The 27,732-nt window shown below is 48.2% G+C and overlaps 1 protein-coding gene across 1 annotated transcript in view; it reads right to left on the minus strand.

The window, feature by feature from the left end:
* Window positions 1-209: 209 nt before the first annotated feature.
* The window catches only part of LOC100927680 (immunoglobulin superfamily member 1-like), a 46,235-nt gene continuing 18,712 nt past the window's right edge, over window positions 210-27,732 (minus strand). The window contains exons 8-18 of the mRNA XM_031961775.1: window positions 25,567-25,736; window positions 25,270-25,305; window positions 24,832-25,116; window positions 23,633-23,926; window positions 23,214-23,282; window positions 22,296-22,461; window positions 5,423-5,490; window positions 5,130-5,166; window positions 4,692-4,975; window positions 3,214-3,507; window positions 210-2,073 (exon numbers count right to left, since the gene is read on the minus strand). Of these exons, the coding sequence (XP_031817635.1) occupies window positions 1,901-2,073; window positions 3,214-3,507; window positions 4,692-4,975; window positions 5,130-5,166; window positions 5,423-5,490; window positions 22,296-22,461; window positions 23,214-23,282; window positions 23,633-23,926; window positions 24,832-25,116; window positions 25,270-25,305; window positions 25,567-25,736 (1,876 nt within the window). The 3' untranslated portion in view covers window positions 210-1,900. The remainder of the gene's footprint in view (window positions 2,074-3,213; window positions 3,508-4,691; window positions 4,976-5,129; window positions 5,167-5,422; window positions 5,491-22,295; window positions 22,462-23,213; window positions 23,283-23,632; window positions 23,927-24,831; window positions 25,117-25,269; window positions 25,306-25,566; window positions 25,737-27,732) is intronic.

Raw genomic sequence — 27,732 nt, forward strand, 5'->3', positions numbered from 1 at the left:
ATGCCCATCAAGTGGAGAATGGCTGAATAAATTGTGGTATATGAATGTTATGGAATATTATTGTTCTGTAAGAAATGAGCAGCAGGATGATATCAAAGAGGCCTGGAGAGACTTATAGAAACTGATGCTGACTGAAATGAGCAGGACCAGGAGATCAATGTACATTTAAACTAGAGTATATGAGGATCAGTTCTGATGGAAGTGGCTTTCTTCTGTAATGACAGGATCCAAATCAGTTCCAATTGATCAGTGATAAAAGTTGAGAGATCCCCTAACAGCAATGGGTCCTCCTTGGATGGTTCCCAATGAATACAGACTTGAGGTTTGTGGCAAAAATGGGTTTATTTACAGTAAGTAAACAGCTTTCTCCCTGGGCAAAATCCTGTTAAGATATTTTTGCAACGATTTTTAGCAAAGACCGGTTTACAATGAGAAGAACCGACTGCTCAGTGCGCTTTCCTGATTGGGAATTGACAGCAATGGATGGACGGGTCCCTGGTTATATTGGGGTTTGCCCTGGACCCGAGCAGGGAGCAATTCAAAGGACTAATCTTCAACTCAATAGAGAACCGTGATTATGCCCCCAGTCAAGATCTCCAACTGAATGAGATGACTTCTCTGGGAGCTTCCCCTATGAATGGGTGGGCCCCTCCCAGAGGGTTTGAGACTCAGGAGCATCCTTCCCCCAAAGACAGAAGGGGATACAGTTGGCATCAGTAGCAGAAGGAGCAAGTGCCGGAGCCATGGTGGTGGATGAGAAAAGGTCCCAGTGAGGCTTGATGAATGATCTCTGGCATGACTGGGGGAGGGAGGCCACTTGCTTTTTGCCCAAGATCACATCCCCAAGTCTGTCTAGACATGGCTCACAAGGAGGCCAACATAATGCCTTTGTCATCTCCTCTCTGCACCTCCCACTTCCAAGGGAGACTTTGACTCCTGCCAGGAGGGAAGCAGCAGCTTCAACATTGTGAGTCTACAGCCAATAGCAAAGAACCATGTATCCAGGTGGACGGCAGCACAGAACTGAGAGAAGGGATCCATGGGAGCACATGGGGCAGGTAAACGGGTAAGGGTCTTTCTCCCCCTGAGAAGGAGGTGGCTCAGCTCAGCCAGAAGAGGGAACGCTGGGTCTCAGCTGAGGGGAATCCCCCCAGGAGCCAATGGAGATGGCCAGAACCTGTCCTGGGCGCTTCTTCCTGGCAGGGGCTGGAACGGCACCTTTCTCCCGCAGCTGGTGCCAGAATTGTGGATGTCTCTTCTTTCCCCCCCTCCCCTCAAATGACTTTACTTACATCTCACCCAGGCAGGGCCAGGGAGCAAAATCTGGACCTTTGAGGAGAGAATCAGGACCACTGGCCCTTTGGGTGCAGGGCGCCCTCTGGGGGCACTGGTGGTCATGGGCAAGGGGCATGTTTAGCATCTGAGACAGGAGCCTCAGGCTGGGGTGAAGGCCAGCTCCGGGTGGCAGCCAGGGCAGCCCCTTTAGATGCCCCAGGAAGGCGGACTCTGGTCTCCTCAGGAGCCCCGGGGCAAAATGCCTTCTTGTGGTCAGGAAGTCGGGTCTGTATCTCCAGGCAGCAGGGGGGAGGAGAGTTGGGGCAGAGGGCGCTTATGGGCCCCACCAGCGGAGGCCAGGCTTGTCCCGGGAGGGGGATCTGACGAGGGAGAGGCCGTGGGGGAAGCTGGGGGTCCTGCTGCTGGTCAGGGTGGGCTTAGGGGCCTCAGAGCCATGATGGCCAAAGGCATGAGGGAGGAGGCTCAGGGGGATTGCTCCTGCCATTGATGGGGATGGTGTGGACACTTGCCACCCAATGATGAGATTGGTGTAGACCCCCAAATGCGGGCCCCTCCCTCTGTCTGGGTGTGGGCAGGACTCCGGGAGTCTTTGGGATTTGCACCTTCACTGCCCCCCAGCTCCACCTTCCCCTCTGTCAGAAGATGTGGGAGCTCCCCCTGGGCCTCCCCTGCAGCCATTCCAGGCTTCAGCCAGCAGGACCCCCAGGAGGACGAGCACCAGCCCGGCCAGACCGAGGCGGATGACGTTGCCCACCGTGTAATCCTGGGCCGCGGGACCTGGGAGGGGGAGAGAAGTCACTGGGACAGGGACAAGGCCCCGATATCCAGCCCCCATCAGTGGGGGCGGGATTCCTCCCCTCCAGGCCCGGCTCCAGCCTCTGTCGCTGGGCTGGGAGTCCTGGTCACTCCCTGGCTGGGAGGCTGGGGAAGGGGCTGAGGGCAGGGCTCTGGAAGTGAAGCCTGAGGGAGGGGCTGAGGAAGCCCCCCCTTCCTCGTCCCTCTCAGGGCTTCCTCTGCAGGCCCCTGAGTCAGGCCCAGGTCCCTCTTCCCCTTGCCCTCACTTCCTCTCCTCCCCCTGGTTCTTCATCTCCTGCCATGTTGGGAACAGCTCGGGGAGGGGGTAGGAAAAGAAGCTTGTGGTGAGGAAGAGCCGAGTTCAGGTCCCACCTCAGACACTTGCTCTCCGTGTGAGCCTGGCCCTGCCAGGGATGGCAGAAGCAGAGCCCCCTCCCCATAATCCCTGCTGTGGCTGCGTGGGTGAGGGGGGGAGGCCCCGGGGGCTGATGGGGAAGAGAGAAGGGAGCAGGCTTGGGGCCGCCTGGCCCTCTCTGCTCCCCCCTCCCCAGCCCCTTCCTGGCAGCCGGGATCTCCCTCCTTCCCTAGCTTGGAGCCCCTCCTGCCTGTGTCCCAGGCCTCCATCTCTCCTCACGCTCTGAGACAGGGGGGACCCGGCCCTGGCTCAGGCTGCAGGAGCAGCAGAGGAACAGAGACTCCCTCCCTGTGCTGAGGATGCCTGTTCCTCACTGGGTGGGGAGGGGGTCAGAGCTTGGGTGCCTCCAGGGCTGGGGGGGAGGGGAGGATCCTTTGAGGTTCCTGGAACAAAGAGGGAGAAGGGGGAGGGGCTTGTGGATATTACTCTCCCCCACCGGCTCAGCCCTGGCCTCCTCAGCCCCCTTTCCTGGGACCAGAAGATATTGTCTGTATGTGGGTAACTGGATTGGCAGCCAATGGGGAAGGGTCTAGAGGGGCCAGCGAGCAGAGGCCCAGGGTCTGGGGCCTTCTCTGAGCAGGACCCATTGCCCAGACCCTTCCGCCTCCCTCTGAGCCTCCTCCTGCCTTCTTGGTCCCTGGGGGCCCCTGGGACAGGGAGGGAGCTTAGCAGGGCTGGGAGGGAGGGGGAGGGCTGGGATCTCTCACCTGTGACCCTGAGCTCCAGGGGGTTACTGGGGAATGACCACTCATGGGGGGAGAGCCTCTGAAAGCTGTAGCATCGGTATGTCCCTCCATGGGTGGAGTCCACCGCAGGGATGAGGAAATTGGCCTGAGAGCCCTGAGCAAGGAGCTGGGCCTGGACTTTGGTGACCTGTTCTCCATCCTTGTACAGGGCAGACCGGTCGTGGGACAGCTGGGAATGGCACTGGAGGGTCACGGCCTGTCCTGGGGCCACCGTGGAGTTGGGCCAGACTGAGAGGGAGGGTGAGCGATATACACCTGGGGGAAAAGAGGCGGAAGTTAGGGCTCTAAGGCTTCTCTTTCAGGGTAGGGGCAGATCTGGCTGCTGGGGGGGGGGTGACCTGGGTTTACCTAGACCCCAGCCTGGGGCTGAAGGAAGAAAGGAAACCTCCCAGCTTCTTGGGTAGAAGAACAGTCTTGGAAACCTTGGAGGGGGGGGGGAAAGTGGGGAGAGAGAGAGAGAGAGAGAGAAACAGAGAGAGACAGAGATAGAGGCAGATAGACAGACAGAGACAGAGAGAGACAAGAGAAAGATAGAGACAGAGACAGAGACAGAGACAGACAAAGGGAAAGGAGAGAGAGAGAGAGAGAGACAGACAACTTTGGGTCAGTTCTGGGAAAGGAGCCACAGTCACCGTCCTGGCAGGGGCTGGGAACCCAGACCCTGGTCCTCTCTCACAGAATCTCTCCACTGAGGGGGTGGGGGTCCCAGTGGGGGCAGTTACGGCCGGTTATGACCCGAGTGGGCTGGCTCTCATCCCCAAAGTAGAGGCTACTCTCACTGCGGACCCTGGGCAGGTCCCTGGGAAGGTAGATAAGAGGCTTGGCTGGAATTCCCCTTTCCCTTCTACCCTGACCTCCTATAGAGACCCCTGGGGCTACCCAGAGGAGACTCCCCTCCCCCCCCAGGTCTGGCCTGGGGGAGGGCACAGAGCAGCAGCCGCCCCCTCCATTCTCCTCTGGCTTGAGAGAAGGAACCACCAGCTTTGTCTGGGCTCCTGAGCCCCAAGCTGAACCTCCTGCCTCCACTCTGGCCCAAGATGGGACCTGACTGAGGCAGCTGGAGGTGCAGAGACTGGAGCCCTGGCCTGGAGTCAGGAAGGCCCTGAGTTCAAATCCAGCCTCAGACATTTCCCAGAGAGTTCATCCTGGGCTAGTCACTTCCTCTGTGTTTGCCTGAGTTCCCACTCCTCCCCCCTCAATCAGTCAGAGTTATCTTGAGACAGTAATGTAAAGGGCTTAACACACAGTAGGTGCTGTGTAAATGTTGACTCCCTTCCCCCACTTCTAGCCCCAGGGGAGAGCAGAGGCCAGGACAGGGTAGAGGACAGAAGGGGCAGTCAGAGGGCAACGGGACCAGGCTGGGCAGGGGAGGAGCTCAGGGGCTGCTGGGATCCCGCCCCAGCCCTGCCTGAGGGGTGGAGTGACCTGGACTTCCTCACCCGTGGCCACCAGCTCCAGGGGCTCACTGTGCTCTGACCAGTAATACTTTCTTCTGTAGCTGCAGGAGTAGGTCCCTGTGTCATTCACTGTCATCCATGGGATGGAAAACTCGAACTCATCTTCCTGTGACAGCTCAGAGCTGATACTTTGGTATCCAGATCCCAGATATTTCACCAGAAAGTATTCAGCAGCCCCCGGGGCCCCCGGCACCTGAAGGTCACCCTTCTCCCCAGGGGCCCCAGTGACCCATTCTCTGCCCTGAGGGAGGGTCTGGGGGGCTTGTCTGGAAGGGAATGAGAGGTGTCAGCCCCAGGGGATCCCCTGCTCCCTGCTCACCGAACTGGGTTCCTTGAGCCCTGCCAGCCAGCCCACCCCCTCCCTCTCCTGGGGAGCTGTGGCTGCTCTGGGGCGCAGAGAGGAAGGAAGGACTCACCTGCCTGCGCCTTGCTTCATCCTGTGGCTTCAGACACAGCCCTGTGAGAGGGACCCTGATTACTGTCAGTCAGGCCCCCACACCCTCCCCACCCAAGCAAGGAAACAGGACCCAGAGCCTGGCTCAGAGATACTCCCCCTCCCCCCCTTCCCCCAGGGCTTCCTCCTCCCCTCTCCCCCATCTTTCTGGCTGATCTCTGGCTTGTCAGGCCCTTTTTCTCCACAAAATGGGGGTGGGGCGGGCGGGACCTGGGGCTCTGTAACTTCCTCTCCAGCGTGGGGGCTTCTTGGGACTCACCGAGGCACAGCAGGACAGAGAGGGCGGGGCTCATGGTGGTCCCAGTGCGAGGGGGACTGATGGCCGACCTGGACAGGGGCACAGGATGTGAGCAGGGGTGGCTCTGCTCTGAGGTTCCCAAACTTCCCCTTCCTCTTTGTGGTGCTGCCTCCTTTATGGTGCCATGCTGTGGAGGAGGGGTGGGGGCAGTCACCTTGTGACACATGGAGCAATTCTTGCTTTTTTAGTGTTAATTCTGGCCCAAGAACCTGGGAAAGACCCTCAGGGAAGTAGATATCAGCCTCCAAGTCTGAGCATTGGCAGAGTTGGGCTCCCCAGGGTCTGTAGATCTGACCCTGGGGACCCAATCCTGCCCCACCCGACCCTGGCTCTCTCTGAGACTGGGCTCAATCCCCAGCCCAGCAGAGCCTTCCCAGGGTACTGGTCCCTAAGGGGTTAAAGCTAAACATCCAAATAAGGGGCTGATGGGGGGGCTGCTTGGGGAGCTGCTGCCTTAGGGCCCAGGGGCAGCTGTTCTGGAGTTTCCCCACGAACTTGTTGGCTCCAGCCCATCCTCAGGACTGCCCGGGCCTCTGCCTTCTGTGGATGGGAGGCCTGGGACAGGCAGAAGATGGGCGATGTTGACCTTTTAGATCAAGGAAGTGCTTCTAGCACATGCATGGAATAGATCTGGGAGTCGCTTGTGTGACCATGTAGTTATCAGGAAAGCATGTGTGACAGAAATTCAATATAACTTTGGCGATGAATGCCTGGAACAGCAACAAGGCCCCAGAAAGTAGACAATTTGGGATTATTTTGTGGCGCACAGATTACCGTAGGGAGTTACTGTTTAATATTAATGTCTGGCTACAACATAACAACGGCATATGTTTCATGTAACTGAGAAACAACTGGTGTTACTGCAGCACTAGCAGCTCTCAGATCAATAAAGGAACTTGGAAGTTCCCTAATCAGAGTCCACCTGTGACCGTTCAGGAAGGCATTTCTCTGACTAACTTAGGGTATTTTCTCTCCATTGCTGGGTTACTGACTTAATCATCAGCCAGTCAAATTCAGCACTCAAAAGAATATCAGGTCCACTCCCAAGAGATTTTATCTCCAGTAGCAAATCCTAATCATAGCTTAGGGCTCGATACATTATTTTAAAAAGTTTACCAGACTTATACATAGAGGAGTGTTAGCGTCCAACTCCGGTTAATAACTGAGAGTGTGAATCAATATCCAAAGCCAGGTGGAAGATGTGCTTTGCCATCTCTATTTATGAATCTGCGTTCCAGGCTTATTATGCTTTTAGGCTAGTGTTACAATATTCTAGCTATCTTCAGGTGACATCATATACCTCCCAGGATTAATGGACAATCTATACTTAGACATTTCAATATTCAACTTGACTATCGGTACCAAGATTCTTATGAACACAGAATCGTAAATAGCCTAGTTGTGATGTTTATTAACATCAACAAAACTGTATATAGTTGTGATGTTTTATCAATACCAAAGTACTTGCTCAAACTCAAGCAAATAGCAGAAAGTATCACCCTAATATATTTGCTTAAATTATGCCTTTAATTCATTGTTAAGGAGCAAACAGTATAGTCAAAATGCCTTGTTCCTGTTGCATGGATTCTCCTAAATTGGCCCTGAATATGTCTTTCAAAGAGTATTAGAAGAGATGGTGAGCCAATATGGGCTAGTTGCAATATAGAGCAGGTCTCAAGTAATATCTGGACCAGTCTCCTGTAGTTCATGGACTTATTGGCCCTCTACAACTCCTTCCTTTTTAAGTCATCCCCCAAAGTACAAGGGACTAAGCCAACGAGTATAAGAACAACATGCAAGAGGACAAAATGCAAAAGTCAGATTCTTTACTAGATTTATCTTTTTTAATCATTCAAATATTTAGTATGCTGTGCTATCAGTATATTAATTCAGCAACACTATTTTTTTCTATGCTTTCTGCCAAGTCAACTAATTCAGATTGAGGTTGAATTAAAGTTGGAATTACATATAGCTCCATTTATTCTGTTCCTTATTTGAAGTCATGTCACATCGGTGGTATTATGATCCTATCTAGAGAGTTACATAGTGCCATTCCTTTAAACAGTATCTTTAGTTAAAAACATCTGTGGATATTTTTAAATCCTCTGTACACTATATTATCAAGAGTTTTGAAAACCTAATGGAATCCATATCTGATTGTGAAAATTTGTGCTATTCCAAGTCCCAAATACATTGTGACAAAGGAACCGTCCAGATTCTGTATAATTTGGAGTCTATTCATTCATCAATCAGTTCTAGTTCCCACCAAACCTATGAGGTCCAAAAATCCTCTGGGAGCGGGGGCGATGATCTCATCTTGTGAAGCTACTTCCTGCTGAGAATAGGCATAGAACTGATTCACCTGCAAGGTCCCTGTCTTCTATGAAAAGGGGAAAGCTGGAACTGAAAGCATCCAAAGTTTGGCTGAGTTCCTTGAAGCTGGCCAATGAAGCTGTAACTCCAAACTATAGAGCCAGGAAAGTCTCATGGAGGATTTCCATTCCAGTAAATAATTTTTGTTATATGGAGAAAACAGAATAAAAAATTTTTTTTGAAATAGAATAGATTTTAAAATTTAATTAACTTGAGTTCATGAGATTTTCTAAATTTCAATTAAAATGTTCTAGACAATTTGAATTGCATTTTGGATATCTTCCAATTCACACAAATACATCATTTTTCTCTTTTGTAAGCCAGGAAAGAGTTAATAGGTTAATTGTTTTGTGACTGGACCCTGAGAAGGTTGACTCTAGATAACTTAAAAGTAGGCCTTTTTTTTTTTTGGAAGTTTTTAAGTAGTCATGAACTGCTTTTCTGTTTTCCTCAATTTAGTGCAAATAGATTGCAATTTATATATCCATTTAGTGGGCTTTGATTAAAGCTCCTTTAAAACTGCTTTTTACCATCAAATCTCAATAAATTTCACTGAATTATGTATATTTTCTTTCTCTCCTTCTTACTCCTTCTTCCAGTTCTGGAACAAGGAGTTTGAGGTTTTTATGTCCTAATATATGGTCTATTTTTGTATAGGTTCCATGAACTGCTGAAAAGAAAGTGTACTCCTTTCTGTCTCCATTTCGTTTTCTCCAGAGATCTAGCATATCTAACTTTTCTAGTATTCTATTTTACTCTTTGACTTCTTTCTTATTTATTTTGTGGTTTGATTTATCTTATTCTGAGAGTGCAAGGTTGAGGCCTCCCACTATTATAGTTTTGCTGTCTATGTCTTCTTGCAGCTCTCTTAATTTCTCGTTTAAGAATTTAGATGCTATACCACTTGATCCATATATGTTTAATGTTGATATTGCTTCATCATCTATGCTACCCTTTAACAAGATATAGTGCCCTTCCTTATCTCTTTTAAATAGATCACTTTTTGCTTTTGCTTGATCTGAGATCAGGATGGCTACCCCTGCTCTTTTGACTTCACCTGAAGCAGAGTAGATTCTGCTCCAGCCTTTTACCTTTACTCTGCATTGTATCTCCCTGTTTCAGGTGTGTTTCCTGTAAACCACATATTGTAGGATTCTGGCTTTTAATCCATTCTGCTGACTGCTTCCTCTTTATGGGGGAGTTTCCCCATTCACATTTATGGTTAAAATGACCAATTCTGTATTACTTGCCATCTTGTTAACCCATTCATGCTTTTCTCCCTTCTTTCCCCCTTCCCCCCCTTCCCAGTATTAAACTTGTGAGCACCACTTGCTTTAAACAGTTCTCCCTTTTTAGTATCCTCCCTGCCTTAGAGTTCCTCCCCCTTTCTTACTCTTTTCCCTCACATTTTCCATATTCCCTTCCACTTAGCTTATTTCTTCCCTTTTCACTTTTCCCGTCTCACTTTCCAATGAGGTGAGAGAAGTTTCACCCTAAATTGAATATGTCTAAACTTTTTCTCTTAAAGCCAATTCTGATGGTAGTAAGATACCCACTGTATTCATCCCCCTCCATTCTTTCTCTCAGATATAATAGGTTTCCTTTGCCTCTTTGTGAGATGTAGTACCCCCACTTTACCCTTTTTCTGGTACAATGTCCTTTCTACCTCTAGTTTCTAGAACAAGGTATACATGTATTCTTTATACATCTTTATAGCAGAAGTATAGTTCCCAAGATTTCTTTTTACCTTTTTAGGTTTTTCTTGAGTTCTATATTTGCGGATCAAACTTTTTGTTAAGTTCTGTTTTTTTCATCAAAAATAGATGAAATTCACTTATTTTGTTGAATGACCATCTTCTTCTCTGGAAAAAGATGCTCATTCTGGCTGGGTAAGTTATTTTTGGTTGCATACCGAGTTCCTTAGCCTTTCGGAATATCATATTCCAGGTCTTTCGATCTTTTAATGTGGATGCTGCTAGATCCTGGGTAATACTTATTTGGTTCCTCTATATTTCACTTGAGTTTTTCTAGCCGCTTGCAGTATTTTTTCCTTTGTCTGAGGGCGTTTGGCCACTATATTTCTTGGTGTTTTGATTTTAGGATCCCTTTCAGGAGGTGATCGATGAATTCTTTCAATATCTATTTTACCCTCTGTTTCTATGACTTCTGGGTATTTCTCTTTGATAATTTCCTGAAAAATAGTGTCCAGGTTCTTTTTTTTCATCATATTTTTCTGGGAGTCCAATAATTCTTAGATTGTCTCTCCTGGATCTATTTTCCAGGTCTGTTGCTTTCCCAAGAAGGTATTTCACATTTTTTTCCATTGTTTGATTTTTTTGATTTTACTTGACTGATTCTTTTTGTCTCCTTGAGTCATTCAATTCCATTTGTTCGATTCTGATTTTCAATGAAGTATATTCTTCACTCATTTTTTAAATATCTTTTTTTAATTGTCCAATTGAGTTGTTTTGTTCCATTGGATTTTTTTTCCAATTTGCCAATTTTATTTTTTTAGAGAGCTGTTTTCTGTTTCCAGTTCACTAATCCTATTTTTCAAAGATCTGATTTCTTTATCCACTCTATCTTTAAATGAGTGGGGAGTCTGCCTTCCCCAGACTCTCTTGCCAAGCCTCCCTCTCCTTTTCCTAATTTTCTTCTAGCTCTCTTGTGAGAGCCTTTTTGATTTCTTCTATGAGATTCATCTGTGCTGAGGAACAGATGATCTTCTCCTTTGGGGATTCACCTGGAGATAGTCTGTTTTTAGTTTCCTCAGGGTTTAGAGTCTGCTCTCTATCCATATAGAAGCTGTCAGTGGTTAAGGTCCTTTTCAATTTTTTTGCTCATTTTGTCAGAGAAGAATCAAAGGCAAACTAGCAAAGAAAAAAAGAAAAAAACCCAAATGGAATCTACTCTTTTTTGGGGGAGGGACTGGATGGTGTTACTGAGCTTCCCCTACAGACTGCAGGGTCCGGGGCAACAACAAGGCACTAGCAGGACTGTGCTGTTCCTGCACTCTGAGACTGGGAGAGCATGCTGAGACTCTGTGGGGCAGGGATGGCCAGGTCTTAGAGAGACTCCAGCTGTTTGGGGTTGTATTTTTCACCCCCTCACTGTGTTTTTAGCTTCTTTGCTGGGCTACTGACTTGCTGCCAGGGCAAAGTATCCAATCCTGTAGCAAAGCTGTCCCAGCAGAGACGGCTGAAATTACACCCCACCCCCTTCTGGACTGCTTGGCTGTGAGCTGCTTGCCGAGCTCTCAGTGTTGCTGCCTGCCCTCAGCCTGCGCCTGATCTAAAACCATCCCCGCCCTGGAGAAAAAATAGACCTTTCCTGGCGAATTTCAAGGATGTCTTCTCTTGGTAACTATTAGTGGGTTTTTTTCAGTCTAGCATTAATTCAGAGGCTTGTCATGAAATGAATTGTGAGAGAAAAGACAGAGCTTACATAGCTGTGTGCTTCCTCCCCGCCATCTTGGCCGGAAATCCCGAGTTTAACGTTCACCCTTAATCTCAATAGAATAAAAGGTGACTCCAGACAAGATGAAAATAAGAGAAAGGTTAGCAAAAGTTGTTATTTTCCAAGTTTTTTCCCCTTTCTTTTTCTTTCAGAATGGGCCAAATTCTTGGAATTATCCCCAATGTTTCAGGACTTTTTCTTGCAATCTTAAAATGACTAATTGCCAAACTTCTTGATCATTGCTTTCAAAATTTTGAGAATTTGCTAAGATGTTTTTTTCTCAAAAATTTTGAGAATTTGGAAAGATATTATGTTAATTTTAATTAGCTGACTTTTTTTGTACAGTCTCCAGCTTGGCCAGAGCTGAAGTTCACAGAAAAAAAAATTAGGCTTTTAAAGAAATTTTCCTAGCATTATAACAAGAGTAGAGAAGTTTTTTTTTTTGTTTGTTTGTTCCTTTTTTTTTTTTTTGCTGGTTGCCCTTTTAATTTAGCTCACAGAACAGATATGACACAGACATTCTGCATAGAATTGTAGACAGAGACACAGACAACAATGACATGAAAGAAGAGTGTTCTAGCTTTGCTGAAAGCCATAAACTTGAAAAAAAACCAGCTATTTAATTCTTAACATTGTGTAAATGTAAGCCATTCTGTTAATCAATAGAAATACTGAATATTAAAAGAATCTAATTTTAAGCAGCAGGGTGTCCAGGCCTGGGTCTGTTTTACAAACAACAAATTTGCAATCTGAAAAAATATTTTGAACTTCTTGAACAGTATACAGTGCAGTAGTAATTGCATGTAACTCAATCTGCTGTATAAATTCAAACAGGGTATTAAAATATTTAGTAGTAGGTGGAATATATTTAAAGAAACTGATTGTTTATTAGTAGGATCAGTAAATACCATGTATTGCTTGCAGCTGATCCTTAGACTGCTTTTTGAATTAGGGTTACAATCTTTTTTTGAAATTTTGAATAATTTTGTCAATTTGTATCTTTCTAATTTCAAATACAGTTTCATGCAATTAATATCCCTCATCAACTTTTGAAAACGTTTAGAGTCAGGAAATATCCCTTCTAATTTCTATTTTAAAATTCGCCTAGAATCAGTGATAGATTGCATCCAGAATGCCTCTATTCCTGTCCTCCAAAAGCTTCACCATCTCGACTTTTATTTTTTATTTCACACACACACACACAAACACACACACACATTTATGCTTTTCCTATTTTTGTAAGGTATCATTAATAACTGTCAAAATTCTTACAAGGTGCTATGTCAGTGGAATTGAGGAGACAATAGTTAAACCTAATTTAGTATTGATTTAATCCTACAAGAAATAATGGTTTCCTAGTGATTTAATGATTGAAGTATATTCATGGGCAGCATATAAGCAAGAAGCTCTCAGGGCCAAAGAGCACTCTGAAAGATTGAGTAGCCAGAGACTGCAGTTGGGAAGAACTGAGGAAGACAGAGAAGAGGTGGCAGGCTGTCCTAAGGAGAACACTGAAACCAAGATCTGGAAGGCTTCCAGAAAGCTAGCTGAGCTTCAAGTGAAGGAAAGAGAAAATAAAGGAGTTGGATTTTAACAGCTGGCTGCATTTGAAGTGATTATTACATGAAACTGAAAGGAAGGCTGCCTCCACAAGCCCCCAAGAAACCTGCTCCCAGAGAATGATTATATCTTAGAAAAGGGAACATTACATTTTAGTGCCCAATGTGGGGCTTGACAGGACCCTGATTTCAGTGGAAAAGCCTCCAATCTTGATTTTAGTGGAAAAGTCTCCTCGACCCAGAAATTAGGGTGAATACAACAAGGAACCTTTGTTAAAGAGTTAAAGTAGAAATTCAGTTGAAATGGGACAGATGTTTAAAATACAGCCTTTTGTTTCTCTTCAAGAAAAATGTATAGAGAGCATTGTCAGGATTATGAAAAGCCAAAGTTTGATTATAATTTGGGAGTAGATCACTGAACTTTTAGAAACCGTACAGTACAGTACATATCTCCTAGGTACTCTATGGAAAAAGAATTGGAACTAGAGGAGTGGAAATTAATAGGAGAGCAACTTTGTCAATCCCATAATGACAATGGACCTGACTCAATTTCCAAAGGCACACTTAATACATATAAGTTAAAACAACTGGCTTTAGGAAATTATATGTTATAGAATAAGGAAAAAGAAAAATGAGCAAGAAGGGGAGATACCAACTAAACTAGGTGAAAAGGAGGAAGAATCAGATAAAAATTCACAGCAGGAGAAATTAGATCATTCCCCATCCCCTGAGCTACCTCCCTCAATTAACCCTTTATGGGTGGAGGAAGAAGGAGGAGGAGGAGAGGCAGTAACACAATCAGAACTTCCTATGAAGCAGCCTGTGACAAGATTAGAAAAGGCCTTAATTAAGGCAAAAAATGAAGGACAGGATGTATCTGATTTTATAAATGCATGCCCTGTGATTCAAGAGATTGACTCTTCAGGTCAAAAAAGGAGAAAATATACTTCTTTTGATCTGGAAAAAATTAAGGATTTACAAAAAGTTTGCACTCTTTACAGGCCTACATTATCTTATGTCAAGATATTACTAGATTGGCTTATGAAATCCTAATCCCCAGTGATTGGAAATCCATAGCAAGGACATGTTTAGAAGCTGGACAAAACTTGTTGTGGTTTTCAGAGTATCATGAATTATGTAGGATTCAAGCCAGATGCAATAGGCAAACAGGAGTTAATGTACAAATCACTTTTGACCAACTAGCTGGTGAAGATCAGTATGGAGAGCATTTAGAACAGATTAATTACCCCACAACAGCTTATGAGCAGATAGCAACTGTGGCTATAAAAGCTTGGGGCTCCTTCCAGGAAAAGATGGAGGGGAAGCCTTTACAAAAATAGAACAAGGTCCCAATGAACCTTTTCCTGATTTTGTGGGGTGTTTGCAAACAGGTGTAACAAGAACCATTGGAGAAAATGCAGCTACAGAAATAATGACCAGACATCTGGCTAAGGAAAATGCTAATGAGATTTGCAAAAGAATTATATGGGGACTGTAGTCCCCAAAGGTGCTCCTTTAGAGGAGATCATAAGATGCTGTGCCACAGTGGGCACAATTGCTTATTATACCCAGACTATGATGAACATGGAAAGATAGGGTCCCTCTTGGCAAAGGACTTCTAGAGAGAGTCGTCAATGTTTTCAGTGTGGAAAAATAGGACATGTTAGAGTTCAGTGTAAATACAGAGATAGAGTGAGAGGACAGGGTGAGAGAATACCCCAAACCCCATGTCAAAAATGCAACCGAGGTTTCCACTGGGTCTCAGAATGTAGATTTACCCAGGGAAATGAGAAGCAGAGCACAGTCCCAAGATATCATACAAAAGACAGATGGGGCATGATTGCCGCTGAGTTTACATCCAGAGAGTCTTTAGAAGGTCAGGACTCTGATGTGATCTGTCCGCCAAAGCAATCAGATGGGAGAAAGGGATTACATGATCAACCAACAGAAAAGCAATCAGCAGAAAGGGATTACAATTGGGGAGATACAGGCTTTTTAAACCAACAGGTCAGTGTCCAGTGCAAACAGCCCCAATGTAATTGCCAGATGATGAGGAGAAATCCCAAAAGTGCGCTGGGAGAGAGGATTTGCTTGAATTCCTACAGATGGAGAAGGAAACAGATGGGTGGCAATGAGCCTCTGGAGAGAGACAGAAAAGGAGAAAAACCTCAAAACAAAGGAGAAGATCTAAGAAACATCTGACACTGATAGAGCATGGCTAACAATGATATTGTTGCAGGACTTGAAAACCAGCAGGAATCATTGGATTCCTTGAGATGAAAAATTGTTGATGAGACTATTGCAGGACTTCCAAACTTGCAGGAATTATTGGATTCCTGGCACACGGACAAATGGACAATAGATTCGTTTGGGACTATTTCTAGGACTTATGGACATGTAAAATTTTCTTATTGATTCATTTATTTGTTACATCACTTCTAGCCTATGCTATGTTACTATGTGCTTATGTAATTTGTGTAATTATGTGTAATACCTCCCATATTGATCAATTTGTGTATACCTGTTTTAAGAGTGAGCCCCTTCAAAAACCCGCTAATCTGATTTGAGTTCCCATTTCCTTTGGTGTTTCCAGGGAAGGCGTGATCACCTTCTTTTTATGGTGTTTTCACTCCTTTTTTGAGTACTCATGGAATGTGATGACCATGCATTTTAAAATCAGCTGGAGTCAGCAATTCAGGTTAAGGGAAAATCTTCAATCTTTATTCTTTTTGAGGTGAAAGGGGATTAGCATTGTGAGCAGCTGCAACAAGATGCCAGCCAGCAGTCTCTTTCCACTTCTCTCTCCGCCCCTCTGCCTCCACCCACTAAAATCGTCATTTCCTATACAACGCATCAGGACTTGCACAAAGAGTGGGTGGCGGCCATTCCTTCTCCAAGCATATATATTAATAGAGTATGGTCCAATTACTATTTAGCCTCCCGTGTTTGGCACCTCAGTGCATCAGCTCGAGCTTCAGCCCATTACAAGGGAAGGAGTGGTCACCTTCTTTTTTGGGGTTCTTACCTCCTTGAGAAGTCAAAGAGTTCATGACCACCTGTGTTCTAAATCAAAAGCAAGCAGGAGATGTTAGAATTATTACAAGGTGCTAAATCAGTGGAAATTGAGGAGACAATGGTTAAATCTAATTTAGCATTGATGTAATCCTACAAGAAATAATGGTTTCCTAGTGATGTAATGATTGGAGTATACTCAGTATGCAGCATATAAACAAGAAGCTCTCAGGGCCAAAGAGCACTCTGGGAGATTGAGTAGCCAGAGACTGCAGTTGGGCAGAACTGAGGAAGACAGAGAAGAGGTGGCAGGCTGTCCTGTGGAGGACACTGAAACCAAGATCCGGAAGGCCTCCAGAAAGCTAGCCGAGCTTCAAGTGAAGGAAAGAGAAAATAAAGGAGTTGGACTTTAACAACTGGCTGCATTTGAGGTGATTATTACACACAACTGAAAGGAAGGCTTCCTCTAGAAGCCCCCAAGAAACCTGCTCCCAGAGAATGATTATATCTTAGAGAACACTACAAGTAACTGTGCTGTCCTCTTGATAAGGTTTAGGAATCAAAGGAACCAAAGGAACCAAATGAAATTAGGGTTTCTAGTGGTCAGGGAGTTAAATGATATGGTCCGGTGACAGGTTTGGGGCTCAGGGAACCAAATGGAGAGGTTTGGCTCTCCTGCATCCCTTGGGATTCGGCAAAAGGATAGGGAATTTTTGGGACTCCCTTCTAGTGGTGCAGAGGTTCTATATAGAAGAATTTGCAGACCTGAAAACCTAGATTGATAAAAGAGGTTTATTATGGGGATTGGAAATAAGGTTAGAAATCCTGACAGAGAGGCATAAAGTCTGATTAGGAAATAGGTGAGAATAAAGAGAGGATGGCACTGGAAAGAATATTCCAGTGGATAGAAGCTCCTTGGCTTAGCATGGCATAGCCTAGCATGGCATAGCATGGCATTTTTGGATCCTCTGCAAAGAGAGGGTTTTAGTTTGGCTCTTTTATAATATGGGGCTTTGGCTACAAGCTGAAGGGGGCTAGTGAGTGGAGTCCCATGTTGGCTCCTGGCTGGGTTTCAGCTTGAGCTGGAATTTGAATTGAATTCAATGGATTTTAGGACTGAGCTGACCCCACCCAGATAACAAGGATGAAACGGTCCCTGGATGCAGGGTCTCTCACTGAGGCAGAGTTGAAGATTTTCTCCTTTAAGGATTTTTAGAGTTTTGGGGTCTCCTCTTCACTCTCCCCCCCTTTAAAAATATAGTGGCAAGGACTGGCATAACAAAGAATACATATTTTCCCCCAAAATCAGAATCTACAATGCCCGGCATAACCTTAAACCTCAGCAATGTCTGTGAACTGTATCCTAATATGAGACCTAGCCCACTGGCAGGAAGTGGACTCCAGTGTGTCAATAGTGGGGAGAGAATATATTCTATACTATTTCCAGTCCCCTGGTACTTAAGGGGACAAATCAAGGCTGGCACTTCTTAGGGTAGCATGCTTTAAATCTTGTCCTGTGTTCCTGGATTTAAGGTATTTTGTTTGCAGCCCCAGCTTGAGGAGAAATAAGCAAAAGTGCCCATTGTTCGACTGGGTCTAGTCCTGGGAATAGTTTCCTGATAATTCCCTTTCAATCATTCTGAGTGATATTCAGACTCCCAATGTCTGTCCTTCCTGCAGACTTAAAGTCAGAGGTTTATCTACTGAATTGTGATGAAGTGCAACCTTTGGAGTAATACATTTTTTTTTTCATGTGATCCAATTGTCCATAATTAAAACATCTGCAAGAATTTGAAAAATTCGTAGATAGGCAATTTAGTGCAGCCACTTGAAAGGTAGAAGTCCCAATAGTTGGACATGGACTCCTTTGAATCATTTCTATTCGAGTCATTTTCAGATTTCCTCCGGCTAATGCTTTCTTATAAATCGGCATTGGCTTTTCTTTCTTTCGTTTTTTTTTTTTTGCTGAGGCAATTGGAATCCTTGCCCAGGATTACACAACCAGGAAGTGTTAAGTGTCTGAGGTCAGATTTGAACTCAGGTCCTCCTGACTTCAGGGCTGGGGCTCTCTCCACTGCACCTCGTAGGTGCCCTAAATTCCTTCTTTCAGTCCATGTCCTCTTCATTCCAACAGGCTCATGCTTTCTTATGTTCTCCTTTAGCCTGTCCAAAAAGGTAGAAAGAGCTTCCTCCTTTTCCTGTTTAATCCTTGTCATCTTATTTATTTTTTGGTTCTTACTGACAGCTTTCCTAATGCCCTGCACTATCATCTCATAAAGTTCCCTCATATGCTTTCTATGTGCTGGGTTATTATGGTCCCAATTAGGGTCTGTCAATGGGAACTTCTCTCCCCTTGACTCTCTCCAACACTTAACATGCTAGACCTTCATTGCTGTCCTTTGGATTTGATCTTGTCCTTCTCCTGTAAATGAAATATCTAATATTGCTACCAGTTCTCCCCAAGTATATAAATTTGGACGCAGAAACAGGTGAAATTGTTCATCTACCCCAGAGGAATCCTCAATAAGTTTCTTCATGTCCCTTTTGAAATTCCCAATCTCTGAACTGCTGAGGGGAACGCTCACATAGCCAATTCCCCCTTTAGCTGGAGGAACCTTCCTTGGTGGGAATTGTTTAGCGATAGTATTATGAGTGTAGTCGGAAGTTCTCTTGGTGGTTAAGTGCTGCTTTAGTTCTCATGGGAGAGAAGCCTGCAGTGATGTGGTGGACTCCCTCGGTTGGTCGGGTCCCCCCCACCTTCGGCTCCCTCAAGGGTCATGGAAGGATGGACCAGCTGCAAGGAATGAGGAGGGGGAAGGGCAAGAAGCAGATCTGAGGAAGGAGGAAAGAATTTCTCCCATTCCTTTTTTTCTCTTTCTTTTCCAAAAATTGTCCCCCCTGTGGTAGACAAAAGGGCAGCATTGTAAGGAATGAGGAGGGGAAAGGCAAGGAGTAGGGGAAGAGGAATGTTCTCCACTCTTCCTGACTCTCCATTTAAAAAAAAATTAAATTTATTGACAGAATTAAACCATATAACATTTCACATTAAAAACCTAATAGGTCTTCTTTGCTGCAATCTCATTTTACAGAATTTGGAATTTTTTTTAAATGAACAAAAAAATCTTTCCATCCTTTACCATCAAACTAGCCAACAAGCAAAATAATCATGCACAGTAAAGCAATTAATTCCCACAGTGGCCATGTCCAAAAGTCAGGCTTATTCTGTATCCTGAGTCTATTGTCTCTCAGTCAAGAAGTGAGCAGCACATTAATCAATGGTGCTGGAGTGATGGATGGTCATTGGGCTAATTAGAATCTTAAGTCTTTCAAACTTGTTTTGTCACTTGATGATGCTGTTGTATTACTTGTTCTTCTGTTTCTGGTGATTTCAATCTGCACCAATTCATACAAGTCTTCCTAGTTTTCTCTGATACTATCTGTTATCACTTTTTGAGATGCAAGCATATCCCATTACATTCATTTATCATAATTTATTATTCAGCCACTTCCCAAATAAAGGGCACTCTTTTTGTTCAATTTTTGAGGATTTCAGGATTTGAGGAAAGGGCCTCTGGCCATTTAACTCTAAGATTTTCCCATCTCAGATCCTAATTCCACTCAAGAGCCAAGAACAAATTTATTCCTTCTGTGGTTTTTGGTGATGAATGAGATAAACTGAGTGAAGCCATTTCATGGGAATGTGGCCTTCACCTATGCCCTAATTGTGACTTGAGACTTTGCAATAACAGGTTGAGGTATAGCTAGAAGCTGCAGGTGTTCAAGGGTCTTTGATGAACATTTCCCTCCCTGTTCCCCAACCTCTTAATTAGCATTTAAGCACCTAATGGTTAAAGAGTTTGTTATTTACTAGTAATCTTTTGTTTCTGGGATAGACTTTCTGCATTTAGAGTGTAAGTTACTACACTTAGGGTGTAAGTAACAGTAAGCTGTTACTCCCCTGGAAAGTGGAAGAACAGTTGGGGGAGTGCTAAGTATCGGGTCTATAAACTTTGAGTTTTGTAGTTTGTGCTTTGCATTCCTCTACTGAAACCTTGTCTGTTGGGAGTTGCCCTTCCTCCCCAAATGGTAAGAAATCCTTATTTTTTCTTTTTCCCTTGAGAGTTTCTGATTTTAATTTGTATGAAAGTAGCTGTCCTACACACAGAACTAGTTTTTTCAGCCCAAGTCTTTTGCTGCCTGGAGTTATAGCCCCGGCTTCCAGATGTTCAACATATCTTTCAGTTTTGTCCCAAATATCTTGGGTTTGAGGCCCAAAGTGTTTAGATAACGTTATTGGGGATGCTGTCATCATAGTTTTCTCAGCTCTCAAGCTAGGTCTCCTGGTCTCCCTCAAATCGGCCAGATTTAAAAGTAAGCACTCATTTTCCCTCACCCAAATCCACACACTCATGGGACCACACTATCTTTTTTTTTATTTCTTATTTTTAACACACATTGTTTTGTCAATCATGTTGGGAGAGAAGGATCAGAGCAAAAGGGAAGAAAGAAAAAAATATAGGTGAGATAAAATAATGGAAAAAAAAATGAACATAGCATGTGTTGATTCACATTCAGTCTCCTTAGATTTTTCCTGGATGCAGATGGCATTTTCTGTCCAAAGTCTAGTGGGATTTCTTTGGATCACTGAACCACCAAGAAGAACAAGTCTTTCAGAGTCGATCATGGCACATCTTGCTGGCATTGTGTACAATGTATTCCTGGTTCTGCTTGTTTGGCTCGCCATCAATTAGTGTAAATCTTTCCAGGCCTTTCTAAAATTGGCTGGTTCATCAGTTTTTACAGAGCAATAATATTCCATGACCTTCATGTACCACAGCTTGTCCAGCCATTCCCCAACTGCTGGGCATCTGCTTATTTTCCAATTCTTTGTTACCAGAAAAAGAGCTGGTACCAACATTTTTGCACAAGTATGTTGCTTTATTTATGGTTCTTGCAAAAAATAGACGATGCTCTTGGCGGGGGTTACCATACTTATAGATGCAGGACTGAGCTTTTTATTTTTTATCTAGAAGCAAAGAGTCCCTCCCTCATCACCCCAACTATCTGGGGAGGACAAGGTTAACAGACTTCCTGGTCCTCTCACTGCATGTTCCTCTTTCACATGTTAGACCTCCCTCATCAGGCAATCCATGTTCAAAATGGCAGAAGCTCCCCCTTTGAGGTTGCCAATTGACTCAAGCACACCCACTCAGTGCTTTCAGTTGCCTTTCTCCCTTCTTTTTTTGGGGTGATTTTTGTCAGTTTATGAGTTCAGTGACTCGAGAGCTTCTTTTGGACATTGATCTGATTTGAACTTGATCAGTGGATGTGACCTCTGTCTTGGTCCCTCTATGGAAGTACAATTCTATACGTTGTTCACAAATGCCTTTTAGCTTCAAGCACTCCTGGTCTCTATCCCTCAGTGGGCAAGGAGGGCCCCAAGCTGCCTATGGGGGGCAGGGCTCCCTTCCCTCCGGATGCCAATTCCACAGGGAATACACTCAGCCAGTAGCAAAGAACCATGGATCCAGGAGGACGGCAGCAGGGAACTGAGAGGAGGATCCATGGGAGCACATGGGGCAGGTAAACGGGTAAAGGTCTTTCTCCCCCTGAGAAGGAGGGGGCTCAGCTCAGCCAGAAAAGGGAGCGCTGGGTCTCAGCCAAGGGGAATCCCCTCAGCATCCAATGGAGATGGCCAGGGCCTGTCCTGGGTGCTTCTTCCTGGCAGGGGCTGGAAAGGCGCCTTTCTCCAACAGCTGGTGCCAGAATTGTGATGTCTCTTCTCTCTCCCTTCCCCCCACTGATGCACTCACATCTCACCCAGGCAGGGCCAGGGAGCAAAATCTGGACCTTTGAGGAGAGAATCAGGACCACTGGCCCTTTGGGTGCAGGGCGCCCTCTGGGGGGGGGGTCATGGGCAAGGGGCACGTTTAGCATCTGAGACAGAAGCCTCAGGCTGGGGTGAAGGCCAGCTCCGGGTGGCAGCCAGGGCAGCCCCTTTAGATCCCCCAGGAAGGCTGACTCTGGTCTCTTCAGGAACCCCGGGGCACAAATGCCTTCTTGAAATGTCAGGAAGCCGGGTCTGTATCTCCAGGCAGCAGGCGGGAGGAGAGCTGGGGCAGAGGGCGCTTGTGGGCCGGGCCAGCGGAGGACAGGCTTGTCCTGGGAGGGGGATCTGATGTGGGAGAGGCCGTGGGGGAAGCAGGGGGTCCTGCTGCTGCTCAGGGTGGGCTTAGGGCCCCCAGAGCCATGATGGGCAAAGGCATGCGGGAGGAGGCTCAGGGGGATTGCTCCTGCCACATACTTGATGGGGATGGTGTGGACACTTGCCACCCAATGATGAGATTGGTGTAGACCCCCCCAAATGCTGGGCCCTCCCTCTGTCTGGGTGTGGGCAGGACTCCGGGAGTCTTTGGGATCCGCACCTTCAGTGCCCCCCAGCTCCCCCTTCCCCTCTGTCAGAAGACGTGGGAGCTCCCCCTGGGCCTCCCCTGTAGCCATTCCAGGCTTCAGCCAGCAGGAGCCCCAGGAGGACGAGCACCAGCCCGGCCAGACCGAGGCGGATGGCGTTGCCCACCGTGTAATCCTGGGCCGCAGGTCCTGGGAGGGGGAGAGAAGTCACTGGGACAGGGACAAGGCCACCAATCTCGGGCCCCCATCAGTGGGGGCGGGATTCCTCCCACCCCAGGCCAGGCCCCAGCCCCAGTCCCTGGGCTGGGAGTCCTGGTCACTCCCTGGCTGGGAGGCTGAGGAAGGGGCTGAGGGCCGGGCCCTGGGAGTGAAGCCTGAGGGAAGGGCTGAGGCAGCTTCCTTCCCCTATCTCTCCCCCTCAGGGCTTCCTCTGCAGGCCCCTGAGTCAGGCCCAGGTCCCTCTTCCCCTTGCCCTCACTTCCTCTCCTCCCCCTCATTCTTCATCTCCCGCCATGTTGGGAACAGCGAAGGAAGGGGGTAGGGCAAGAAGCTTATGGTGAGGAAGAGGCGAGTTCAGGTCCCACCTCAGACACTTGCTCTCCGTGTGAGCCTGGCCCTGCCAGGGATGGCAGAAACAGAGCACCCTCCCCACAGTCCCTGCTGTGGCTGCGTGGGTGAGGGGGGGAGGCCCCAGGGGCTGATGGGGAAGAGAGAAGGGAGCAGGCTTGGGGCCGCCCCACCCTCTCTGCTCCCCCCTCCCCAGCCCCTTCCTGGCAGCCGGGATCTCCCTCCTTCCCTAGCTTGGAGCCCCTCCTAACTGTGTCCCAGGCCTCCATTCCTCCTCACGCTCTGAGACAGGGGGGACCCGGCCCTGGCTCAGGCTGCAGGAGCAGGAGAGGAATAGAGACTCCCTCCCTGAGCTGAGGATGCTTGTTACTCACTGGGCGGGGAGGGGGTCAGAACTTGGGTGCCTCCAGGGCTGGGGGGGAGGGGAGGATCCTTTGAGGTTCCTGGAACAAAGAGGGAGAAGTGTGAGGGGCTTGTGGGTATTACTTTCCCCCACTGGCTCAGCCCTGCCCTCCTCAACCCCCTGCCCTGGGACCTGGAGATATTGTCTGAATGTGGGTAACTGGACTGGCAGCCAATAGGGAGAGGCCAGGGAGCAGAGGCCCAGGGTCTGAGGCCTTCTCTGGGCACAACTCATTGCTCAGACCCTCCCCCTCTGAGCCTTCGCCCCTCCCAGCCCTTCTGGCCCCTGGGGGCCCCTGGGCCAGGGCCCTGAGCAGGCAGCGTGGTGCCCCAGGAGCAGGGAGGGAGCTTAGCAGGGCTGGAAGGGAGGGGGAGGGCCAGGGTCTCTCACCTGTGACCCTGAGCTCCAGGGGATCGCTGGGGAATGACCACTCATGGGGGGAGAGCCTCTGAAAGCTGTAGCATCGGTACGTCCCTCCATGAGCAGAAGTCACAGCAGGGATGGAGAAATTGGCCTGAGCCCCTTCATTAAGGAGCTGGGCCGGGGCTTTGGTGACTTGTTCTCCGTCCTTGTACAGGGCAGAGCGGTCATATTGATTCCCTGAATAGCACCAGAGGGTCACGGCCTGTCCTTCGGCCACCACGGAGCTGGGCCAGGCCGAGAGGGAGGGCGGCTCATAGCGGTCTGCGGGAGGAGGGGCCAGTGTTAGGGCTGGAAGGCTTCTCCTTGGTGGGAGGCTGGGCCTGCCTGGACCCCAGGATGAGCTGGAGAGTTAACTCACGTTTAGAAAAAGGCAGATGGTGCAGGTTTTGGGGTAGAAAAAGGGCCTTGGAAACCTCAGGGGGAAGAAAGGAAAGTGGCTGGTTGAGTAGGGGGAGGGAAAAAGCCAGAGGGCAGGAAGAGAGAGAAGGAAAGAGAGTGGGGAGAGAGAGAGAGAGAGAGAGAGGGAGGGAGGGAGGGAGGGAGAGACAGAAACAGAAAAACACCCCCTCCCCTCCCTGTGCCTATGGATGAGCTGGGGGAGGACACAGAGCAGCAGCAGGCTCCTCTACTCTCCTCTGGCTGAGGGTCAGGGCTGGGAGGGGGTGATGGCCCACCAGTCCCTTGATTTCCCCAAAGAGCCGGCAGCTCTGACTGGACTCCTGAGCCCCAAGCTGAACCTCCTGCCTCTATTTTGTCCCAAAATGGGACCTGACTGAGGCAGCTGGTGGTGCAGAGGCCAAAGCCCTGGCCTGGAATCAGGAAGGCCCTGAGTTCAAATCCAGCCCCAGACACTTTCCAGGAAGATGATTCTAGGCTAGTTAGTCGCTCAGTTTTCCCACCTGTAAGATGGGATTCAGCTGGCAGTTATTGTGACTCTCATGGCACCATAATGTAAAGAGCTTGGCACACAGTAGGTGCTGTATAAATGCTGACTCCCTTCCCCCACTTCTAGTCCCAGGGGAGAGTAGAGGCTGGGACAAGGGAGAGGACAAAAGGGCAGGGTCAGGGGGGCAGTTGGGACCAGGCTGGGCAGGGGAGGAGCTCAGGGGCTGCTGGGACCCCACACCAGCCCTGCCTAAGGGGCAGAGTGACCTGGACTTCCTCACCCGTGGCCACCAGCTCCAGGGGCTCACTGTGCTCTGACCAGTAGTACTCTGTTCTGTAGTGGCAGGAGTAGGTCCCTGTGTCACTCAGTGACATCGATGAGATGGGAAACTCGACCTCATCTTCCCGTGACAGCTTGGAGTCGATACGTTCGTATCTAGATCCCTGATATTTCTCCAGAAAGTATTCAGCAGCCCCCGGGGACCCCCGGCACCTCAAGGTCACGCTTCTCCCCAGGGGCCCCAGTGACCCATTTTCTGCCCTGAGGGAGGGTCTGGGGGGCTTGTCTGGAAGGGAATGAGAGGTGTCAGTCCCAGGGGATCCCTGCTCTCTGCTCCCTGAACTGGGTCTCCCCTTCAAGCCCTGCCAGGCCAGCCCAGACCCCCCCCTCCCTTCCCTGGGGAGCTGTCTGCTCTGGGGGGGGAGGGGGAAGGACTCACCTGCCTGCGCCCTCATCCTGTGGCCCAGACACAGCCCTGGCAGAGAGGACCCTGATTACTGTTGGTCAGGCCCCCACACCCTCCCCACCCCCACTCCCGGAGCAAGGAAACAGGACCCAGAGCCTGGCTCAGAGACACCCCCCTTTCCCCCCAGGCTTCCAGCTCCTCCCCTCTCCCCCCTCTTGCTGGCTGATCTCCGGCTTGTCAGGCCCTTCTTCCCCACAAAATGGGGGTGGGGCGGGCGGGACCTGGGGCTCTGCAAAGTCCCCTCCATTGTGGGGGCTTCTTAGCACTCACCGAGGCACAGCAGGGCAGAGAGGGCGGGGCTCATGGTGGTCCCAGCGAGGGGGGCTGATGGCCGATCAGGAGAGATGTGACCAGGGCTGGTCCTGCTCTGAGGTTCCCAAATTCTGCAAAAGTCCACTTCCCCTTCCTCTTTGTGGTGCTGCCTCCTTGCTGGCCCCACGCTGTGGGGGAAGGGTGGGGGCAGTCACCTTGTGACACATGGAGCAATTCTTGCTTTTTTTGTGCTGATTCTGGCCCCAGAACCTGGGAAAGATCCCCGGGGAAGCGGGAGGTGTCGGCCTCCCAGACCCCCCGCCTCCCAATTGGCAGGAGTTGGGCTCCTCAGAGGTCTGTGAATCTGACCCTGGGGACCCGATCCTGCTCCAGCCCTGGCTCTCTGAGACTGGGCTCAATCCCCAGCCCAGCAGAGCCTTCCCCGGGTACTGGTCCCTAAGGGGTTAAAGCTAAACCTCCAAATAAGGGGCTGTGGGGGGGGCTGCTTGGGGAGCTTCTGCCTTAGGGCCCAGGGGCGGCTGTTCTGGAGTTTCCCCAAGAACCTTATTGGCTCCAGCCCATCCTCGGGACTGCCCGGGCCTCTGCCTTCTGTGGATGGGAGGCCTGGGACTCCCCGCTTGCCCCAGACAGGAGGGTCAGGTTCCAGGACAGGATTCCTCCTTTTGGGGTGTAAGGGGTGCTCGGGGAGAACCTGCTCGTCCAGGGTGAGGGCTGCTCATCTACCCTTGGGGTTCACAAGTCAGACAATTCTGTGGCTCTGGCACCCACTGTGGCTGCTGGGCTGTGTGATTGGACCCCAGACTTACGGGGGCTCAGGGCAAGGTTTGCAAGGTGCCTCAAAAGGATTGTAGCCTTAGACCTTTTTCAAAGCAAAAGGCAGAGATTTTGTGACACTGCTGGGAGGAGACTCATTTCCCAAAGGGACTTTTAGCCATTAACAGGGAGGAAGTCAAAGGTTAATTTCCTTAGAGGAATGGGCCATTAAGAAGGGCAAGGATGCCTAAGGCAGGGGAGGGGCCTAGAGGGTTTGTGCCACACATAATAGGGGTGCTTTCTGATGAGCCCTGGGAGAAGTAGATTCTTTTAAGGGGGAAAAACAAGCTCAGAGGTGGCCATCACAACCTGGCCATCTGATTGGCCACAGGATCTGGGCTCAGGATAATCTTGTCAATGCAAGGAAGTGGAGAAGGCCCCAAAGCCCCACTCAAGAAGCAAAGGCCCATTTAAGCAGTCAGTCCTTCTCCCTGCTTGCCTCAGGCAGTGCCTTGGGTGGCAGTTCAGGCCCTCTCCCTGGGAGCTCCCCAGATCCCAAGCCCCTGGCCTCCCTTTGCTGGGGTCCTTTTCACTCCCTCATGACCACATCTGGCAAAAGCTTTCTGGCAGCCGGCCTAAGCCAGGTTGTGGGTAAATACTGGTGCTGGAGGAGGATCCCTGGCAGATAAAAAGCCATGGCAGAATGGGAGGGTGAGCACAACTTGTTCCCAAGGCCCCTAAGTGTAATGCCGGAGAAACTGAGGCAGGAGAGAGATTAGAGAGTTTTCAATAGTTTATTAATTGGAGAGTATAATTGACTGGACAGGACTCTTGTCTCAAATCATCCAGTCAGATAGAGATAAAGATATACTGGGACCAAGGAATCCATGTTGGTCCCAGGGCTGTCATCTCAAAGAATGAAGCAGCCCCGAATGGGTGTATCTCAGGACCTTAAATATTCTTTAGACAAAGAAGGTAAAAAAGGCGGGAAGGCTTCTGTCAGGTTGGGGGGAGACCATAACTCCTAAAAGCCCAGAGACAGGATGTCTGAATACCCAGAGATAAAGATGTCAGTGAGGTATCTTGGAATATTTTAGAGGGATATTGTAAATTCTTGAGGACAGGGGAGGGTCAGGAGTTCTGCTCTCTTGTTTATCTTGCTAGCAATATATAACCTTAGAGTAAACGGTCCCCAGTCTTAATGGACTAGAGTGGGTTTTTACAACTAAGGGCATTTAACAGAACAGCTAAGGAAACTGAGACAAAGGAAACTAGTTCAGGGGAAACCAAGTCAGAACAGTTAAAGAGAACTGTGGCATAACATTAGGAGGCAGGAGCCGGCTCAGTGGGAGCTTAGAGTTGGGTCAGAAGGTGCCACGGGCCTCCACTGAGTTATTCTTAAAAGTCTCC

This window comes from Sarcophilus harrisii, chromosome 3, assembly GCF_902635505.1.
Source record: "Sarcophilus harrisii chromosome 3, mSarHar1.11, whole genome shotgun sequence".
Taxonomy (NCBI): Eukaryota; Metazoa; Chordata; class Mammalia; order Dasyuromorphia; family Dasyuridae; genus Sarcophilus; species Sarcophilus harrisii.